Source organism: Anguilla anguilla, chromosome 1 (genome assembly GCF_013347855.1).
Source record: "Anguilla anguilla isolate fAngAng1 chromosome 1, fAngAng1.pri, whole genome shotgun sequence".
Classification (NCBI taxonomy): Eukaryota; Metazoa; Chordata; class Actinopteri; order Anguilliformes; family Anguillidae; genus Anguilla; species Anguilla anguilla.
Genome location: NC_049201.1, coordinates 7,045,158 through 7,063,070, shown reverse-complemented (window position 1 = coordinate 7,063,070; position 17,913 = coordinate 7,045,158). Strand labels below are relative to the sequence as shown.

At 46.5% G+C, this 17,913-nt stretch overlaps 1 protein-coding gene across 2 annotated transcripts in view; it reads left to right on the top strand.

The window, feature by feature from the left end:
* The window catches only part of slc25a21 (solute carrier family 25 member 21), a 114,573-nt gene that overhangs the window by 94,542 nt on the left and 2,118 nt on the right, over nucleotides 1-17,913 (top strand). For both annotated transcript variants that reach the window (XM_035383967.1, XM_035383977.1), the window contains exons 5-9: nucleotides 6,092-6,158; nucleotides 7,430-7,489; nucleotides 11,663-11,770; nucleotides 12,155-12,319; nucleotides 15,602-15,783. In XM_035383967.1, the coding sequence (XP_035239858.1) occupies nucleotides 6,092-6,158; nucleotides 7,430-7,489; nucleotides 11,663-11,770; nucleotides 12,155-12,319; nucleotides 15,602-15,783 (582 nt within the window). The remainder of the gene's footprint in view (nucleotides 1-6,091; nucleotides 6,159-7,429; nucleotides 7,490-11,662; nucleotides 11,771-12,154; nucleotides 12,320-15,601; nucleotides 15,784-17,913) is intronic.

Genomic DNA, 17,913 nt, shown 5'->3' with positions numbered 1-17,913 from the left:
TTATCTTTCTAGTCGTACCGAGTGCACTGTAGACCAATGGGGCGTGTGAGTGAGATGGGGATAGAGAGAGAGACAGACAGAGAGATAGAGAGACAGACAGAGAGATAGAGAGACAGACGGAGAGAGAGAGAGAGAGATGGGGTTTTGGAGATGGTATGGAAGGAAGGAAAAAAAAAAAGAGTTAGATGAAAATCAGAGCCAAATGAGGTGGCCCACGGTGGGCGGCGGGTGAAGTCCTTAAACACAGCTGGCATCACAGCCAGACGTGGGGCTCGGCGAGGGCATTTGTTTAGGAAAGCCATTTGGGGACCCCAGAGTACTTTACATGTAAAAAATCAAAGCAGGATTCAAATCCGGCTTTATTCAAATGGTCGCAGGTTACCCCGGGTTCCATCTGTAGCAAATTTGGAGCGTATTTTCGCACCTGATGAGGCCCGCGGCCCGACCGCACCCAGGAAACCTGCGGGCGGGATTTGCATGGGGGACTTCCGTCCTCGTTAGACTCTCCTTTCCGCTCCAGCTGAGAGCCGATCGCCGCGGTTTCTGTGGACGAGGTCGGCGGACGCTGCTGATGTGGTGGCGTAAGCCTCCCGTCGCGCTTTAGTAAGTCTGTCACATTTTCGGTTGAGAAAATGCTTCTTTTTTTCGTGAAAGGGCAGGATGTCTGTCCTAATGAACTGCGGGTCGGCTTTGATGTGATGCCATCCCGGGTGAGCGTATCGCGAAAAAATATAAAAAAATAAAAATAAATAAATAAAATAAAAAAGATCTGCCCCAAGGTAATCGCCAGATCTGTGTTTCCGGCAACAGCTAATATTTACCCTGGGCCTCAATCGGCCGAGAACATCTCTACTGACTCCTGGGACGTGTTTCCACAATAAGGCAGGCAGAGTTCACACGCCGCAGTCACGCCACAGGGTCCTGACCGTCCTCACCTGTGTCCTGTGTCAATATGCACTGTGCTCACTCCCACACACGCCCCCGCACGTATGCGCGCGCCACGCACGTACACACACACACACACACACACACACGTCTGTGTCCTGTGTCAATATGCACTGTGCTGTCCTGTCCCACACGCACTCACTCCCACACACGCCCCCGCACGTATGCGCGCGCCACGCACGTACACACACACACACACACGTCTGTGTCCTGTGTCAATATGCACTGTGCTGTCCTGTCCCACACGCGCTCACTCCCACACACGCCCCCGCACGTATGCGCGCGCCACGCACGTACACACACACACACGTCTGTGTCCTGTGTCAATATGCACTGTGCTGTCCTGCCCCACACACACACACACACACACACACACACACGTCTGTGTTCAGTGTCGATACGCGCTGGTGATAATATTAGAGTACCATCGTTACCATTGAAGACGGACTGCTGCACGCATCGTGCACAAATTCTCTGCAGTCCGAACCCCTGTATTCTTTCATATTGCTCTGTCTGAACACGAGAAGAATAGCTTCCTTGTGTTTTTTTTTAGACATCATCATAAGGTATACATCAAAGGGAAAAAAAAAAAAACTGTCCTATGTACTGTATATACTTGAATTTAACAAATATCACCAATGGACATTTGTTCATATTGAGTGAGATGGAGAAACTCATAAAGCAAGTATATATAATAAAGAATATATAATATACTAGGAAGATTATGGCTAGTAGAACATGACATGAGCATGACTGTAATGTTAAATGTAGCCTTTTTCATCTGTACCTTATGCCATGTTTAGCTTCTTTAACAGTCTACCAGAACACGTTGTTTTTACTTTGTGTCTGCACACAGGCGAACTCCACAGCGCACAAAGCTGCGATTAAACTAGCCCCGTCACGAAAAGGTAATTTGTCACGATCAGGAAAGCGGTATTAACGCGATTAGACATCCAGCGTATCCAAATAAAAATGGATTTACTTTGCTGGCTCTCTTGGTTAACCCGTTCCGATAAGCAAACTGTGCATGTGAGGTTTTCCCTCTCCCCCGAGCTCAAACAGGGAAACGCTTTCTGTTGACTTGAGCAGATCTGTGCAGATAATGGCATTATTGTTTGCCTTTGGTTTTATTTGAAAGTGGATCAGCTGGCTTTTGGGACGGGGTTCCAGGAGCATTGCCCGAATACTCTCTCATCAGCGCCTTACTATCACACTGAAAAAAGGATAGCATTTCTTCTCTTTTTATGCTGAATTTTCAGACGCATTTAACGGTTTATTCATTTTTTAAAAATCCTGCTACTGCCAACTGCAGAGGCAAGTTTCAATAACAAGTATTAAAATGTAAATACATGAGCGGTTTATCAGTCAAAATTCTAATTTAGTTATGTCAAGTGACTATGATCAGTGTTTGATTTACTGATTGGTTTAAATTTTTTAATGGACGAATTTGTTTTCCTCACGGAGAAATAATCGCATTGAATTGTGGGCACTGCAGCTCAGAGATCTAGATCTCGACTAGGCACAGTATTTCATGTGCTACATGTCACTGTCAGCTTCCTATTAGAAGCCTCAAACTGTAATCATGGTTTATGAATTCAGTGTTTATGCATTAGTGTGTTTTACTGGTCTTTCCACATTTTCCTTTGTGAAGGTTGACCCCATTTCCGTAAGTGTGGATGCCAGTCTGTGCTTTCAAGCATTTGAATCTGTTTGCTTTAGAGATGTGTCACAAGATACTGCTGCTACCAAAATGATGGAAATTATGGAAATTCAGGATGGTCTGTGGTTGACAGGGTGTTCAGTGCACAAACTTGCAAAAGCATACAAGTCAAAATAGAAAATGTATGCATTTTTTTATTCACACAAGGATTTATATTTCTTTCCTTCATAACTTTTGGTTTCCACCTCTGTTACTCACTTTAAAGACATCGGCTATATCTGGACATGATTATATATTTGCTTTAAACCGTTAAAATAAAAACTACACGATTTGCATCATTGGCAATATTGTGTGGTTATAAAGCTCATATAGCAAGTTTTATGTCTCATTAATGTTATTTATGTCTCAGTTAAAAGAATGGGATGTACAGTGCAGTACTGTTGAATCATATAGTGCGATTTTGTGCTGCAGCGTACATGTGTGCCAATCTCTGTTTATGTTGCATTCACTATCAGCTTTGCTGTAATATGTATACCTTTGTTGCATCCACACCTTGCTATACAATTGGAATGACAGCTGTACTGAGTCATTTATAAAGTTCAAAATAATAGGATTAGTGCATCATAGAGGGTGTCACCCCTCTGAAAAGGATAGTTCACCCACCTGGGTGTTTTGATATTTACATTTTAGTGTATAAGTTTCCTATTGGGCCAGACAGTTTTTGGGACTTTCCAGCTCTACAAGGGTAGGTATAGGCCATGTAGCATCTATCTATCCATCCATTATCTATACCCGCTTATCCTGAGCACGGTTGCGGGGGGTGCTGGAGCCTATCCCAGCGTGAATTGGGGGCAAGAGGCAGGAAAACACCCTGCCCAGGTTGCCAATCTTTCGCAGGGCACACACACCATTAATTCACACACACACATACCTATGGGCAATTTAGAGTCTCCAATTAGCCTAGCTGCACGTCTTTGGACTGTCGGAGGAATCTGGAGTACCCCGCGGACACGGGGAGTACATGTCAACAGAAAGGCCCAGGTCGGGATTCGAACCCAGGACCTTCTTGCTGTGAGGCGACAGTGCTGCCTGCACCATCGTGCCACCCTGGGCGTGTAACACTTAAAAATGAAATAATATTTTTTTAAGGAAACCCAGTGAGTGAACTCTCATTTTTTAAAACATAAAACTAAAGGGGCAGTATGCTGAATTTTGGAAGCTTGACAAAGGAACGGGTAAATTCTCAGCCAGGCTCTAAAGAAACGAACGTGGTAAGCACAGAAAGGTGTTTCAGAGGGCACCCTGGTAGTATCTATCATATGCATTAAATCAGTGGTGTCAAACTCGTGCCATGGAGGGCCGTGTGTATGCAGGTTTTCATTCCAGCCTCAGATCTTGATTATATAATTAGTTAAATTATTTGCTGAATTAGGGATGCAGGTTTGTGCACAATGGTGACCCGACGTCTATGGTGACCCGCATTGTCTAAATAAAAATTTTCTTATATTCTGTGCTTCAATGCAGTTAAACGCATACGGCTGAATGAGTAATTGGACTCAATTAAGGCAGCATTAATTGGTTGGAATGAAAACCTGCATACACACGGCCCTCCATGGCACGAGTTTGACACCACTGCATTAAATGCTTCATGCGCTAATTGCACTAATTTAATGTCATTCAGTTCAGGCTGAGTGCTTTGTTGCAGGGCACAAGGGGCAGAGGCCCGGATGGTACGCTGCCGTTGTACCCTTGAGCGAGGTATTTAACCTGAATCGCTTCAGTAAGAATGTCCATTAAATGTGACATGTAAAAATCTGCATAAGCCGCTCTGGATAAAAACATCCACTCAGTGCCAAGGATGAACTGCTACGTGTTGCTTGTTCTTATATGTGTTTGTTTCTTATTCAATGTTTTTTTCTGGATATCCTAAGCCATTCCGTTCATGTTTTGCCAAGTTTTGATAAGCGTGTTCTTCATAGTTAAGGACATGCTTAAGCTTTTTGTATTGCTTGAACATTTAGTCATCGCTAACCTTCATAGCAGAAATGCACAGTATGTATTTTTAAAGAGTGTCTGAAGGGATCAGGTGTGAGTGCAAAAATCAACGATGAGTGTCTGTTTGTAATGAGAGTGAAAGTAGCACTAAACTGACACAGAAAACAAAGGTCATCTGATGCGTTTTTGTTTTATTTTTTTTTTTTAAGAATGCCTTTACTGGAGATAACCTTTACCGTGTCCTCATTTTAACGCTGATGTCTATTCAGTGTGCTGTCCAAGAACAAGGTGAACTCGAAAGGGGATTAGCCAATGCAAATACGTCCAATCTATCAGCGGTGAGTCACGTTATCGACTCTGAGAAGCAAATGGCTCACGACGCACAATGGCATTCCTCGTGGGCCGCCTGCCCTGTTCTCGTGGCTTTCCCATGCCGGTGTACTCTAAAAGTCCTTAAGATGCTGTTTACAGGAAACCTGTCAAACAAGAGCATTTACCTCCCGAAGGATCTGAAAGAAAATCTGTCTTTTCTTTCTCCCTGTTTTTTTTGCTAGGTAGTGTTATTTGTCTCCTGCCCATTCGTCTCCCCGGTCGCAGAGTCTATCGCGGGCTTCGGGTTGTAGCGGCTGTGCTTGTTTAAAGACTTACTGACCTGTTATTCCTGTTCCTGCGCTGTGTGGGTCCCGTAAATGGCAGTTAGGAAATGTTTGCATTGCTCGGTCGTTGTTCAGCTGCTGGCAGACGGGCGATGGTTGCGTTGCGATTGTCTATTGTCTGCTGGCCACAGTACAGTTGCGGTCAAATTCAGAAACGCGACTTGTAGCATATTATACTTAAATTTATTGCTGTGTTTACAGAACAATGGTTTGGATTGGTTTCAGGTGATATGACTACTGTTTTGTTCTATGCAATGTATGGGATACATCTTTCAAAAACACAAAAAAACATTTCCCTACATTGAGCACATGATCAAGTAAAACATGGAAGGTGGTGCAGGTGAAACTAGAGATTTATAGTCTGTTTGTGTCTCTAAATGTTGTTCTTCTTGTAGTAATTGATCCTAGGAAAGACAGATCTTCAGAAAGCTGGCAAAAATTAAAAAATATAAGAGATTTCCTTGTAGTAAACTAATACATACATTTTACTCATGAACAATCAAATGCATTTTTGCAGCTGTACGTTAATGATAGGTGATGGAATATTAATAAATATGTTACAAATCCAAAAGCGGTTGATTAGTTTCTTTCAACATGACAATTCAGTGGTTGAATGATTCCCATTGGCCCAGAACGTGTTCTGATTGTGCTCTTGGAACACTGGATTGTTCTGTTCTGGTTTGTGTTTTTATTAATTTATTGTCTATGTTTATCATGACTGAATAGCATGTCCCCTTATGGGATTTGAAGTTGAATCAGGTGGAAAGTTGCGGTCTCTTGCTGCTGGCCTGTGCTGTGATCTGGTATGAGGCCTCTGTTTTTTTCTGTCCTGCAGGGTGTACGGGTTCTACAAGGGCATCCTCCCACCGATCCTTGCCGAGACCCCAAAGAGAGCGGTTAAGGTAAAGCCTCTCCCCCTCTCCGTCCTTCTTCTCCACGCATGATCCAGACCCGTGCCCTTGATGACATAACTCTCATTACCTCCCCCTCCGTTTGTGGTGTGTGCCGGAAAATAACAAACACCGATAGGGCGCACATGCCGACCAATCAGGGCAGAGCACAGGCGTTGTGCTGCTCCTGCTCACAGCTTGTGTTCGTCCCTGAGAAATTCCCTCTCAGCGTCGGCCTGTACGGTTTAGGGAATTCTCTGAGCTGTTTTGGGCGGATTTCAGTCCTGAAGGTATTCCCATAGCATTCATGTCGGGAACTTGGTGTAACTTGGATCCGCTCATTAACATTCATTAGCAGGGAGTTTAGGGACCACGGTCGACTTCTCGCGTAACGGGATGCTGGGGAGAGAGAGAGGCCTGTTAAAATAAACACGGCGGGTGAAAAGTAATACTGTCCGTGGTGGGCGTTTCTCTGGCTGCGAGATGTCCGCCGGACGATAAAGCTAATTCGGCTGGAATCGCAACCGCTGTGACCTCACAGTCCGGCTCTGAGGACCCGCTTCCAGTCGAGAGTTCACCGAGTTCTGGAACTCTCCACGGAAGCTCCCTATTGGTTCGCGCGCTGCTTAACGCCACCATCTGTTGTGGGGCGGGTCCTGGGATGCTGAGAGCTTGCGCTGTTGCTTTAATACTGAGGAGGTAATTAGACAGAACCACATTTTTCTCCTGTCGTTTCGTCATTCTGTTTTAATTCCAGTGCGAGCAGTAGCTCAGCGGTAATGGGCCGAAGGGATAGCACTGGCCTCTTCTGCCAGCGAAACCGCTTCTGAACAAACTATTTAATTATCCTTACAGTTAAAATATTTTATTTGCTTTGACAAATTTTCAGGATTTTAAAAATGAATGCCACAAAACACGTTATGCCACACAATGGTGTCTAAAATCGTAGGATATCTGACCCACCAATAACTCAATGCGTAATGAGTTCATTTCAGAAAGTAAACATGCGTGGTGCTCAGGTTGAAACAGGCCACTGCCTGAGTGTTCTAGCTTCCTGTGAACAGCTGTTAGAGGGTCTATTGAACGCAGCAGTGCACTGTGTGCTGTTGTTGCTGAGATGTGTATGGGCCTGCGTGTGATAAGTCATCTGACCTGCTCATCTTGCCCTCCCCGAGACAGACTCAGGAGTGATGATGTTTGCGCAGGGTGGGGGTTAGCCGGCTGCGGAGGGCTACTCACTTCCTGTTCCTGACTGCTCTTCCCCCTGCTCTCTCCCCTTACAGTTCTTTACCTTTGAGCAGTACAAGAAGCTCCTGAGCTTTACCCCACTGTCTGCGGGATTGGTGAGTCACACACACACACACACACACCTCTGCTCTTCAGCGCACACACGTGCGTGCACACACACACACACACTCACACATGCGCACACTCACGCACGCACACACAGACTCCTACAGGCTTGCACGAACACAAAACCGTTCGCACATACACACGTACAACCACATATACACACATCGTAACACATACAGCACATGCATTCACATACATGCACATACAATATTATTATAGGTGTACGTATATACATTCTCACGCGTGCGCTATCGCACAAACGGACGTAAAACGCAGTTCACCTGGGCCTCCGGTCCGGTGTTTATTTTGCGTAACATTTCTGTAACGTCTCTCCTCTGCTCGACGGAAAGTCTGGAACACAAACCCGTTGTGCCGGCGGAAAGCATCCGTCAGGATCGCCGTTCGACGCGCAGTCCGCCTTTAGCTTCGCGTGATTCAGTGAGCGCGAGCAGCACGGCAGCGCCGAACGTTCCCCGGTCGGATTGTACAGGCTGGGGAATAAAAATGCGGTGAAGGTTGTTTACCTGTCCCATCCATCATCCCCCCTGTCACATTACACCTCAGCCCCCCCCCCCCCCCCCCCCCCCGGGGGACCTCGCTCAGTGAAACGCCGCAGTTATGTAAGATCGTTAAAGCTCGATCTGTAAATTAAGAGACCGCCTTTGAGCGGCGTGGCCATTCGGCGCCCGTTCACGAGAGCCGTTCGCCGTTCGCCGATGAACGACTATCTGATTAATGGGAGCGGTTCATTGAATGAAAAAAAGAAAATAAAAAAAAAAGAATAATGACTGGTAAACAGTGAAGTGCATATTTCTGAGATGGTTCCCCAGGCCCTGTTGTCATGAGGGGTAAAGACACTGGAAGAGTAATTGGCCTCAGTCACTTCTGTGACGTTTCCCATTACTGCCTTCCCCGAGCTCCCGCCCGGCTCCTTAATCCCCCGTCGCCCGGTTCCTGTGAATTACAGTTGTGCTGTTGGCTTCTGGTGAACCTTCGTTTTAGTAAACCAGGTGACAATGGAGCGACTGTTCACCGTGACCAGGCTTCATTTGTGAACAAATATTGATCCACTCAGGCAAAACACACACACGCATGTACGCACGAACATGCACACACACACACGCATACACACACACTCACAAAAATGTTCTCCTCCATGGTTGTATTTGGTCTTGTGTTCACACTAAGTCCCAGGGCTTACCTCCTACATTATACTGTGTTCTGCTCTTGTTTTTCTTTTTTTCCCACAGGGCAACAAATAATATTTATGCTAATAATTCAGTGGGTTTCACAAGTTTTGCTCACCGGAGACCTCACCAGATTTAACTGTTTCTTGGCTCAGCAAGAATTGAAAAAGCAAACAAACAAATCATGCCTAATATGACCTTGCTCTCTGTGCATGTAACCCAGTCATGACAATGATGGAGGTTCTTTCCCTTGGATTGAGCAATTTGACCTCTGATCATTTAAAAGTGTAAGAATATCAACAATTCCTGTTGCCAAAGTATTCTCCTCATACTCTGATAGCATTTTAACTATTCTGTGTTCAAGATAAAAGACTTACACATGATAGAGGCCTACAGTCAGACATTTTTTTTATTTTGCATTCGAAATGTTTTTTCTTAAATATAGACTCAAAATTGGTTTTAGTTTGAATCTAATAACCTGCTTAACTTTAGATGCTCACTCTTCCTTTTCATTATTTTGTGCATTCCACCTTAGTTCATGGAGATTTTTTGTCTTTTTAAATGCATTTAAAATGTTTGCTTTCTAGTTTTCTTTTATTATTTCAGTTTTGGAGTATATTTTCTGTGGGGCCCATACAGTTTTAACTACTAACAGAAGTTTCTGATGACCAGTTGGCTTTACAATGGCTAGCACAGGAGCTTTTGCGGGCTTGTGGTCAAACACAAGAATATCCCCTTCAGGTAATTCAGCTTGTGCAGTGATGTTATATTTCCAAAGGCTGTACATACTCTATGTATGAATAAATTAATTTCATAGCCTTTATTCATAAACATAGGTCTCAGTTTTCATATATTGCTCATATTCATTTGAGCGTTACGGTCTCAGGTTGCGTGTGTCATCGGAAAATTTTCAGTTCCAACTGAAAATAAGATTAAATGCAATCTTTTGAAGAATAATCAGGTATTATACACACTGCACAGTATCGGAAGCATTAGATTTCTAAGCTGCAAGCTACTTTGGAGTTTTATGAAACGTTTTTTTTTTTCTTGCTTTAAACCACAAATCCCCAAATGCCCCTACACCAGCCATTTTAAAGTCGGAATGTCTTTAGGAACTTCTGTAAATATCTAAAATATCCTTAATCACACACAAAACTGTCTGGGCCAATCAAAAAACAGAACGAAAAAAAAAACACATTGATACTTAAATAATATTTTTTTTAAAAACAAAAAGTGAACTATCCCCTCAAGTAAATTAAATGTTGGAATTAAATGTTAGTGATAGGCCTTGCATTTTAGCAAACATTTTAAAGCCCTTAATTCTGTCCCAGCAGCAAGATATTGATACAGCTTCCTCATGAGTTGAGCAACTCATTAGTTGAGCAACAGTTAATTGCAGTGAATGGGAACAGCCAAATCCGAAACATCCCTTTTAAATGTTATCCATTCAACAATTCTTAAGTGATGTTGAAATGGGATTTAGAATTTGTCAGTTTTTCATAGCTGAGCACATTTCACAGGCTAATCCAAAGAAGCTCATAATTGGGTAGTAAATTTACAAATTGCCATTTTGTTTGCCTTGTCTTCTGTGATAGATTACTACTGCGCTGTCAAAACTTGCTCTTTGTGAATTTAGCCAGGGGGGCATATGGGGGGTGGGGGGGTAGTATGACTGACAGGGGCCCTCAAAAAATATTAGAACATAGGATTTTCTGGGGTGGAGTGGGGGGGGGGGGGGTAGCTGGGTATTGTGAAAAATATTTTCATGGGGCCAAAAATATCCCTTGCGGCACCCCAGAATGTGGCCGCAGACAGACATGTAGGGTAACTTCCATTCATCTCCGTACAGTTCACTCTGTCACTCTGCTGTACCAGTTTGCTCAAGAACATACCTTGAGATGTCAAGCTGCACTGACCTTATTACGATCTGCCGCCCTTTATGTGATTAATCTCTGATTATTATCTTGGTATGCGTTCATGTGGAGAAAATCTGCAAACACACTTTGCAGATTTAAACCGAATAACTACAGGCTATAAAACCTAGTCATTGAACACGTGGGGGCCTCTTGTCAGTGAGTCTAAAATCGTCTTTCTGATTCATATTTTGTCAGTTGGCTGCTGAGCGATGTTGGCAAAGGTGTTTGTCCCAGTGAGTGAAACAATGGAAGCGTTATCGGGACTTTTCTTCCTGCCAGGAATGGGCTTTGCTCATACCAGAAAGGGGTTTTCGGGGGCAGGCTGTAGCTGGCATCCTCCTTCTCCTCCCTGCGCACACTTCTCCCTCTCAGCCCATTCTTCTCGTTCGCTCACTTCCCCTCGGTCTTCTTGTCTTCTTCCCTTTTTGTGATCTTATCGTGGGGCGGAGGGACAATGGCTGCCCATTCACAGCACTCGAACCTGAGAAAAGCCCTCTTTTGTCATCCAGGTCTCAGCTTTCGTTGCAAGTCAACAAGACTTTGTTCTGCTTGCAGTTGGTGGCAACTTTGTGTTTTCATAAGTATGTTTTTTTTTTTTTAAATCATTAAATAAAAAAACAATAAAACAAACAATAAATGCAAAAGAGAAGAGTGATTATTCTATTCAGGCTTTTCCTGTCTATCTGCCTCTTTTTCATATCTTCTCCTCTTTTCTATTCCTTTTTTTTATTCCTCTTCCAGGCCGTTGTTCCCCATTTCTGCTCACTTCAACGCCAGATTGTTTGTTTTTCTGTGTTTTCTGACTCCAGAGAGAAACGGTACGAGTACCCATGTACTGACCTGATCGGTCTGTGTGTCTGTCTGTGTCTGTTTTTTATTATTATTAAACTTTTATTTAATCAGGACAACCTCATTGAGATTTTAAAAATCCCTTTTTCAAGAGTGTCCTGGTCAAGACAGGCGGCAGCACATATAACATGGTTACAGAATTGCAGACAATAACGATGCCTGTCTGTCTGTGTGCCTGTGTGTCTGTCTGTCTGTCTGTCTCCCTCTCTAGTCTCTGTCAGTGGCAGGGCTTGCCGCTGGCCTGACGGAGGCTATAGTGGTCAACCCCTTTGAGGTGGTGAAGGTCAGCCTGCAGGCCAACAGAGACTCTTTTAAAGTGGTAAGAAAAACGGGGTGTAGAGGTGCGGGGGTATTTTACAACACCGCAGTCCCCTTAAAGCTAACTTTATAGGCTTACACTGTTTGGTTTTTAAAAAAAAAAAACAAAATGTTGAAATGTTTGTTTAAAAAAAAAAAACAAAAAAAAAATTCCATAGGTTTTCTGACGACACATGATTTGTGGATTTTATTTAGAGTTGGGTGTTATTTGCTGTTAGTGGGTTTGATTTTATGTGCTTTCGTGGTGTTTATTTATTGACTGTTGTTTGGAGCAGCCTGTGTGCTGCAGTTACAGTGGGGGGGGGGTCATCTCTAGTTTTGACCCCGGTCTGCCTACTGGTCCCCCGTGGCTCTGACACACTTTCTGACCTTTGACCCCATGCAGCAGCCCTCCACCTTCGCGCAGGCACGCCACATCATCCAATCAGACGGCTTGGGCCTGCGAGGACTGAACAAGGGGCTGACCTCCACTCTGGGGCGGCACGGAGTCTTCAACATGATCTACTTCGGCTTCTACTTTAACGTGAAGGATGCCATCCCTGCCAGCCAGGTGTGTGCGTGTGCGTGTGTGTGTGTGTGAGTGTGCGTGTGTGTGTGTGTGTGTGTGTGAGTGTGAGTGAGTGTGTGTGTGTGTGTGTGTGTGTGTGTGTGTGAGTGTGCGTGTGTGTGTGTGCATATGTGTGTGTGTGTGTGTGTGAGAGAGCGTGTGTGTGTGTGAGTGTGTGTCTGTGTGAGAGAGTATGTGTGTGTATGTGTGTGTGTCTCTGTCTGTCTGTGAGTGTGTGTGTGTGTGTGTCTGTGTGTGTGTATGTGTGTGCATGTGTGTGTACAGGCGTGCTTGTGTGTTGGTCTATATATGCATGTGGATGTGGGTGTGAGTGAAAAATATCTTTTGAGATCAAACGGGATTTCCCTGAGAAGTATTTTGATGCTATTTGATGCTAAGCCATGGACCAGTGGGTCTGTGGGGGCACCAGCAGGCACTGATTGCCAGAAGCCATTCCTTCTTGTCACAACACACATCTATACCGTTATAGTTCTCATGCATGGTGTCAGACGCCAATCTTACTGCTGCTACATGTGACCAGTGGAAAAAAAAAAAAAAAAAGGCAGAGCTTTGCATGAAGAGGAGAGAAACAAGCTGGGAGATCCGGGCGTATACATGAAATCACATTCGCCCTTAATACCTTTCTGTTTGTTCTCCTTAACATCCTCAAAGGTTCGGATTACACATCCGGCACGGCCCCGACTTCTAAACAAAACTTAATTTTGTTTAATGGAAACGTTACCATACGCCGCTCCGTCCACACAGACCAGGGAGCATTGAATTAACCCAAATGAACTAATTGGAAGCAGACGTGGGCTTTTATTTTTCTCGGGACGTTGGCTTACAGTAAAGGCATGACTGCAGCTATTATTCTTCTCTCTGTAATAAAAACCGTAATTTGCTGGACAACTGTGCACTGCATTCACAAAAAAGGCTAAATTCAGGCTCTTCCCAGGCAATTTCTGGACATTGCTGCTGATAGGGATTGACAGTCACTCAATAGCAATACAACGAGTGAGCCGATCTTGGCTTTATTTTTTATTTTTTTGTTTTAAGCATTTGAGGCAGTTTGGACAAAAACCGATATAAACTCGCGTCAGCCTGGAGACTGTTGTCCCAGGTCATCCGTGTCTCTGGTGCAGATCACTCTGAGCACTGCCACGGTTGTCTAGGCAACAGATTCACCGCATGTATTTGGCGCACAGTGAACATGGCCCGGCTTTTGATGTGATGATGAGTACCTTTTGTTTGTCTGTTTTTTTTGGGGTTTTTTTTGGGAAGAGAGAGACCCAGCAGACACCGCAAAGCTGGTTTATTTAATCCAGATCCTTCCTGGTTTAAGTTTGGGGGGGGGCGGTGGGGGAGATTTGGAGGGGGGGGGCACAGCTGTGGCCGCGCTGAGGCCGCGCCTCTCCTCTGTTGTGTTGTTGCAGTGAATCTGGGGATGACAGGTACGCGTGGAAGGGCGGTGAAACGCGGGGTTGCGTTTCCCTGGTCCGCTGCTTAGCCGCTTATCGCGGTGGAGTGGCGGTTGGGCTGCCGCTCCCGGTCCCCCGCGGCTTTTAATTTTCACCCCCCGTCCCCCCCCCCCCCCCACAAACAAACAAACCCCCCGGTACTGTGGTAACTCAAGGGAGTTGTGCTGCTGTCTGTCTGCGATTGGGCACACTTTTCACCCTTCTCTCGAACTGATGCCGACGAGTCCGGTTAAGCCTGTGCGTGCGTTTTTTGGAAATGCAGTGGGGGTGTCTGTCACCGTGTGAATCTCGGGCCCCTGTACCTGCCAAAAGAGAGAGAGACAGAGAGAAAGAGAGAGAGAGAGAGAGAGAGAGAGAGAAAGAGAGACAAAGAGTAAGAGAGAAGCAGAGAACTTTGGATAAATGCTCAAACCAAAAACAGCCAACGAAGGATAGCGCTGCCCTAAGTGTAGCCGTTCTCCCACTATACTTTAGGGGGTAGTATGTGTGTGGAGGCAGAGCTATGGAGCAGACTAGAGGACGAGGCGCTACAGGGGGCTGTACCCCCATGCGTTGACGTTTGGGGGCTCCTGTAACCGCTGATTTACTCTGCCGTTCGGGGTGTCCGGGGACCTGGCGAGGGGACCAGCTCTTCCGAAAGGCAGGGCCTGTGGAGGCTGCTCTCATTTGTAAAATATTCTGGCCAATTAGCTGTCGGAGAGCTCTGGATCTGGGCTGTTTCGATACAGTAATACCCCTGTACCAAGCGCAGCCCAATTACCCAAATTATCCCCAGATGCCTCCTCGGTCCTCCCGCATGTTTACAAAGCCCCTCTCCGCCAGCCCGGGCCATGTGCTCCGGATTGGCCAATCGCAGAGCTACGCCTCATCTAGGAAGCCGAAATGTAGACCTGCTACCATTTAAATGATCAGAGCTTTCATTCCCGACTTTGCAGTCAAATCCACAACCCCCCCCCCCCCCCCCCCCCTTTCTCTGTCGCTCCCTTTTTGTCGTACTTGAGCTCACTTGGTGGGCCTTTCAGTAAGTTAAACCTTTTTTTTTGCCAGTCTGTTTCGGGTACTGTGCGTCTGTCCTCGTCCATCCTAAAGGATGGATTAATCTCTCTGGAACGGTCATTCTGCTTAAAGGAACCTGACTTCAAACATTACATCACAGGCATTTAGCAGACGCTCTTATCCAGAGCGACTTACACAACCAATGGAGTAGTGCAGTAGGGAATATTCATTTTTGGTAGCTGCAGACATTATAAGTTGCTATTATATTGCATGGTATTTGTGACTGTTTAGGAAGTGAGCATGCATTCGTCCCATATGCCCTGAGCTGCTGATGCGCTCAGTTATCGTCTTATCGGCCTTATAGTTCAGAGAATTATGCAAATTGTCTCGCATATAAGCCCAATGTATTTTGGCGCATGCTTGGTGTGAATTTTTTTGGTGGTGTGCAAGTATTAAAATTTTTTATCATGGTCTTGGTCAATGGTCTTTGTTTATACATGAAGAGATACAAAGCCTAATTTACCAAACCAGATTAGTCAAATGGGTTTAATCTTTAACTGGCTATTTTTCGTTTTTGCATAATGTCAAATAACCCATAAATTTGCCATTTTACATTTCATGATTGCACTGAAGTTGAAATTGGCATTATAATGTCAGGCCTCCAGATCATATTTATTATTATTTTCCCTCTTTAGGCTTGCCAAAGGAGAGGCTTGTGACCATCTAGAATATCAACAAATTCCATTTTTTTAAATGCATGCTTTTGCACTTTTTTTTTTACCGCTATATTTTCTCTGTCCTTTGCCTTCAGGACCCCACCCTGGAGTTCCTGCGCAAGTTTGCGATCGGCCTGACGTCGGGGACCATCTCCTCGTGCGTGAACATCCCCTTCGACGTGGCCAAGAGCCGAATTCAGGGCCCTCAGCCTGTCCCGGGGGAGATCAAGTACCGCACCTGTTTCCAGACCATGGGCATGGTGTACCGGGAGGAGGGGTGAGGAACCGGGGGCGCTGCCCGGCCCCACGCCCGCCCCACGCACGGGCCCAGGACAGCCCCTCACATTCAAACACAGACAGGGAGAGGTAGCAGCGCATATTATACACGTATGTTCTGTATGCCAACACTAACCTCATCTAACCCTGCATCCAAACCTGACTGGGGCTGTGCAACCCAAAAAATACTGTGGGAGAAGGAAAGAGAAGTACGTGCACAGAATGCACACGATGCTTTCATTACACACTTATTTGCACACACACGCACACACATGCACACACATGCACACACATGCACGCACGCACGCACGCACGCACGCACACACGCACACATGCACACGCACGCATATGTTTCGGTCCTCACTGATCAGTGTCCTCAGTGTTGTCATGGCGCACGGGCCGTTCTTCTCGGCTGCGTATGCGGCATCATTAAGGAGCGGCCCTGCCGGGCTCCGTAGGCACCTGCACCCTCTTCGCCAGAGCCGCTTACCAGATTAAGACGCTTTAAGGAACCTGCTCGCCTTTTACATTACATTACATTACGGGCATTTAGCAGACGCTCTTATCCAGAGCGACTTACACAACTTTTACATAGCATTTTTTTTTACATTGTATCCATTTATACAGCTGGATATATACTGAAGCAATTTCGGTTAAGTACCTTGCTCAAGGGTACAACGGCAGTGTCCTACCTGGGAATCGAACCTGCAACCTTTTGGTTACAAGCCCAGTTCCTTACCCACTGTGCTACACTCCGTCTTTTCCACCAGTCCAGTCCATTGGGGGGCCTGCAGGTCCTCCCGCGCTCCGTTTGGGGGACTGGGGAACAGGGCAGCTGTGCTGTGTCTGTGGGACTGGGGAACAGGGCAGCCCCATGCTCTGTCTGGGGGACTGGGGAACAGGGCAGCAGTGCTCTGTCTGGGGGACTGGGGAACAGGGCAACTTTGCTCTGTCTGGGGGACTGGGGAACAGGGCAGCTGTGCTCTGTCTGTGGGACTGGGGAACAGGGCAGCAGTGCTCTGTCTGGGGGACTGGGGAACAGGGCAGCTGCGCTCTGTCTGGGGCACTGGGGAACAGGGCAGCTGCGCTCTGTCTGGGGGACTGGGGAACAGGGCAGCTGCGCTCTGTCTGGGTGACTGGGGAACAGGGCAGCTGCGCTCTGTCTGTGGGACTGGCTAACAGGGCAGCTTTGCTCTGTCTGGGGGACTGGGGAACAGGGCAGCTGTGCTCTGTCTGTGGGACTGGGGAACAGGGCAGCTGTGCTCTGTCTGTGGGACTGGGGAACAGGGCAGCTGTGCTCTGTCTGGGGGACTGGGGAACAGGGCAGCCCCATGCTCTGTCTGGGGGACTGGGGAACAGCGTAGCCGCCCCGCTCTGTCGGACGTCTGGACCGAATTACAGGCACAGCCCCCAAGAGGCGCTGCGCGGTGATCTGATAACACTGAACACAAGCATCTGAGATGTAATTGAATATTTGGTGACATGTTGAATTTATTTGATGCGAGACTCGGAGAGGCTGGGGTCTGCAGGAAGGCATCGGGCCCGGCCGATTGGTTCTACAGCAGACCGGCTTCCTCCCGCGTGATTAATACTGACCTAATGCCGACTCACTCCATTTATTGCAGACTTTGTTCGAACCCACAACATGAGTTCGTTTGTCGTGTGTGGTTTTTTTTTTTCTTTTTTGGTTTTCTCTCTCTCTCTCTCTCTCTCTCTCTCTCTCTCTCTCTCTGTCTCCCTCTCTCTCTTCCTCCCTCAGAATGTTGAGATTGAGGATTTGTCTGGGGTGAGCGGGGGGTTCCACCGGCAGGTCAGTCCGGTTCCGCAGACAGTGCCAGTCTGGGCGTCCCGATTCGTGTCCCCCCCCCCCCCCTCCTAATCTGGTTCGCTGCATGCGGCGGCCGTTTAATATGACCCCGCGCTTTTTCGCTCAACTTGCTGTGGTCCCCCCCCCCCCCCCCCCCCCCCCCCTTACAGGCCGATCGATCGACTCGTTTGAACTAAACTAACTCTAACGGGGAGTTAGAGTTAACATCGATAATCGCTTTAAACCTTTTTTTTGGGGGGGGGTGGGGGGGGGGGGGGTCTTGTCGTACGGGACGCGGCGTGAGAGGCGTTTCGAGCCGTCCCG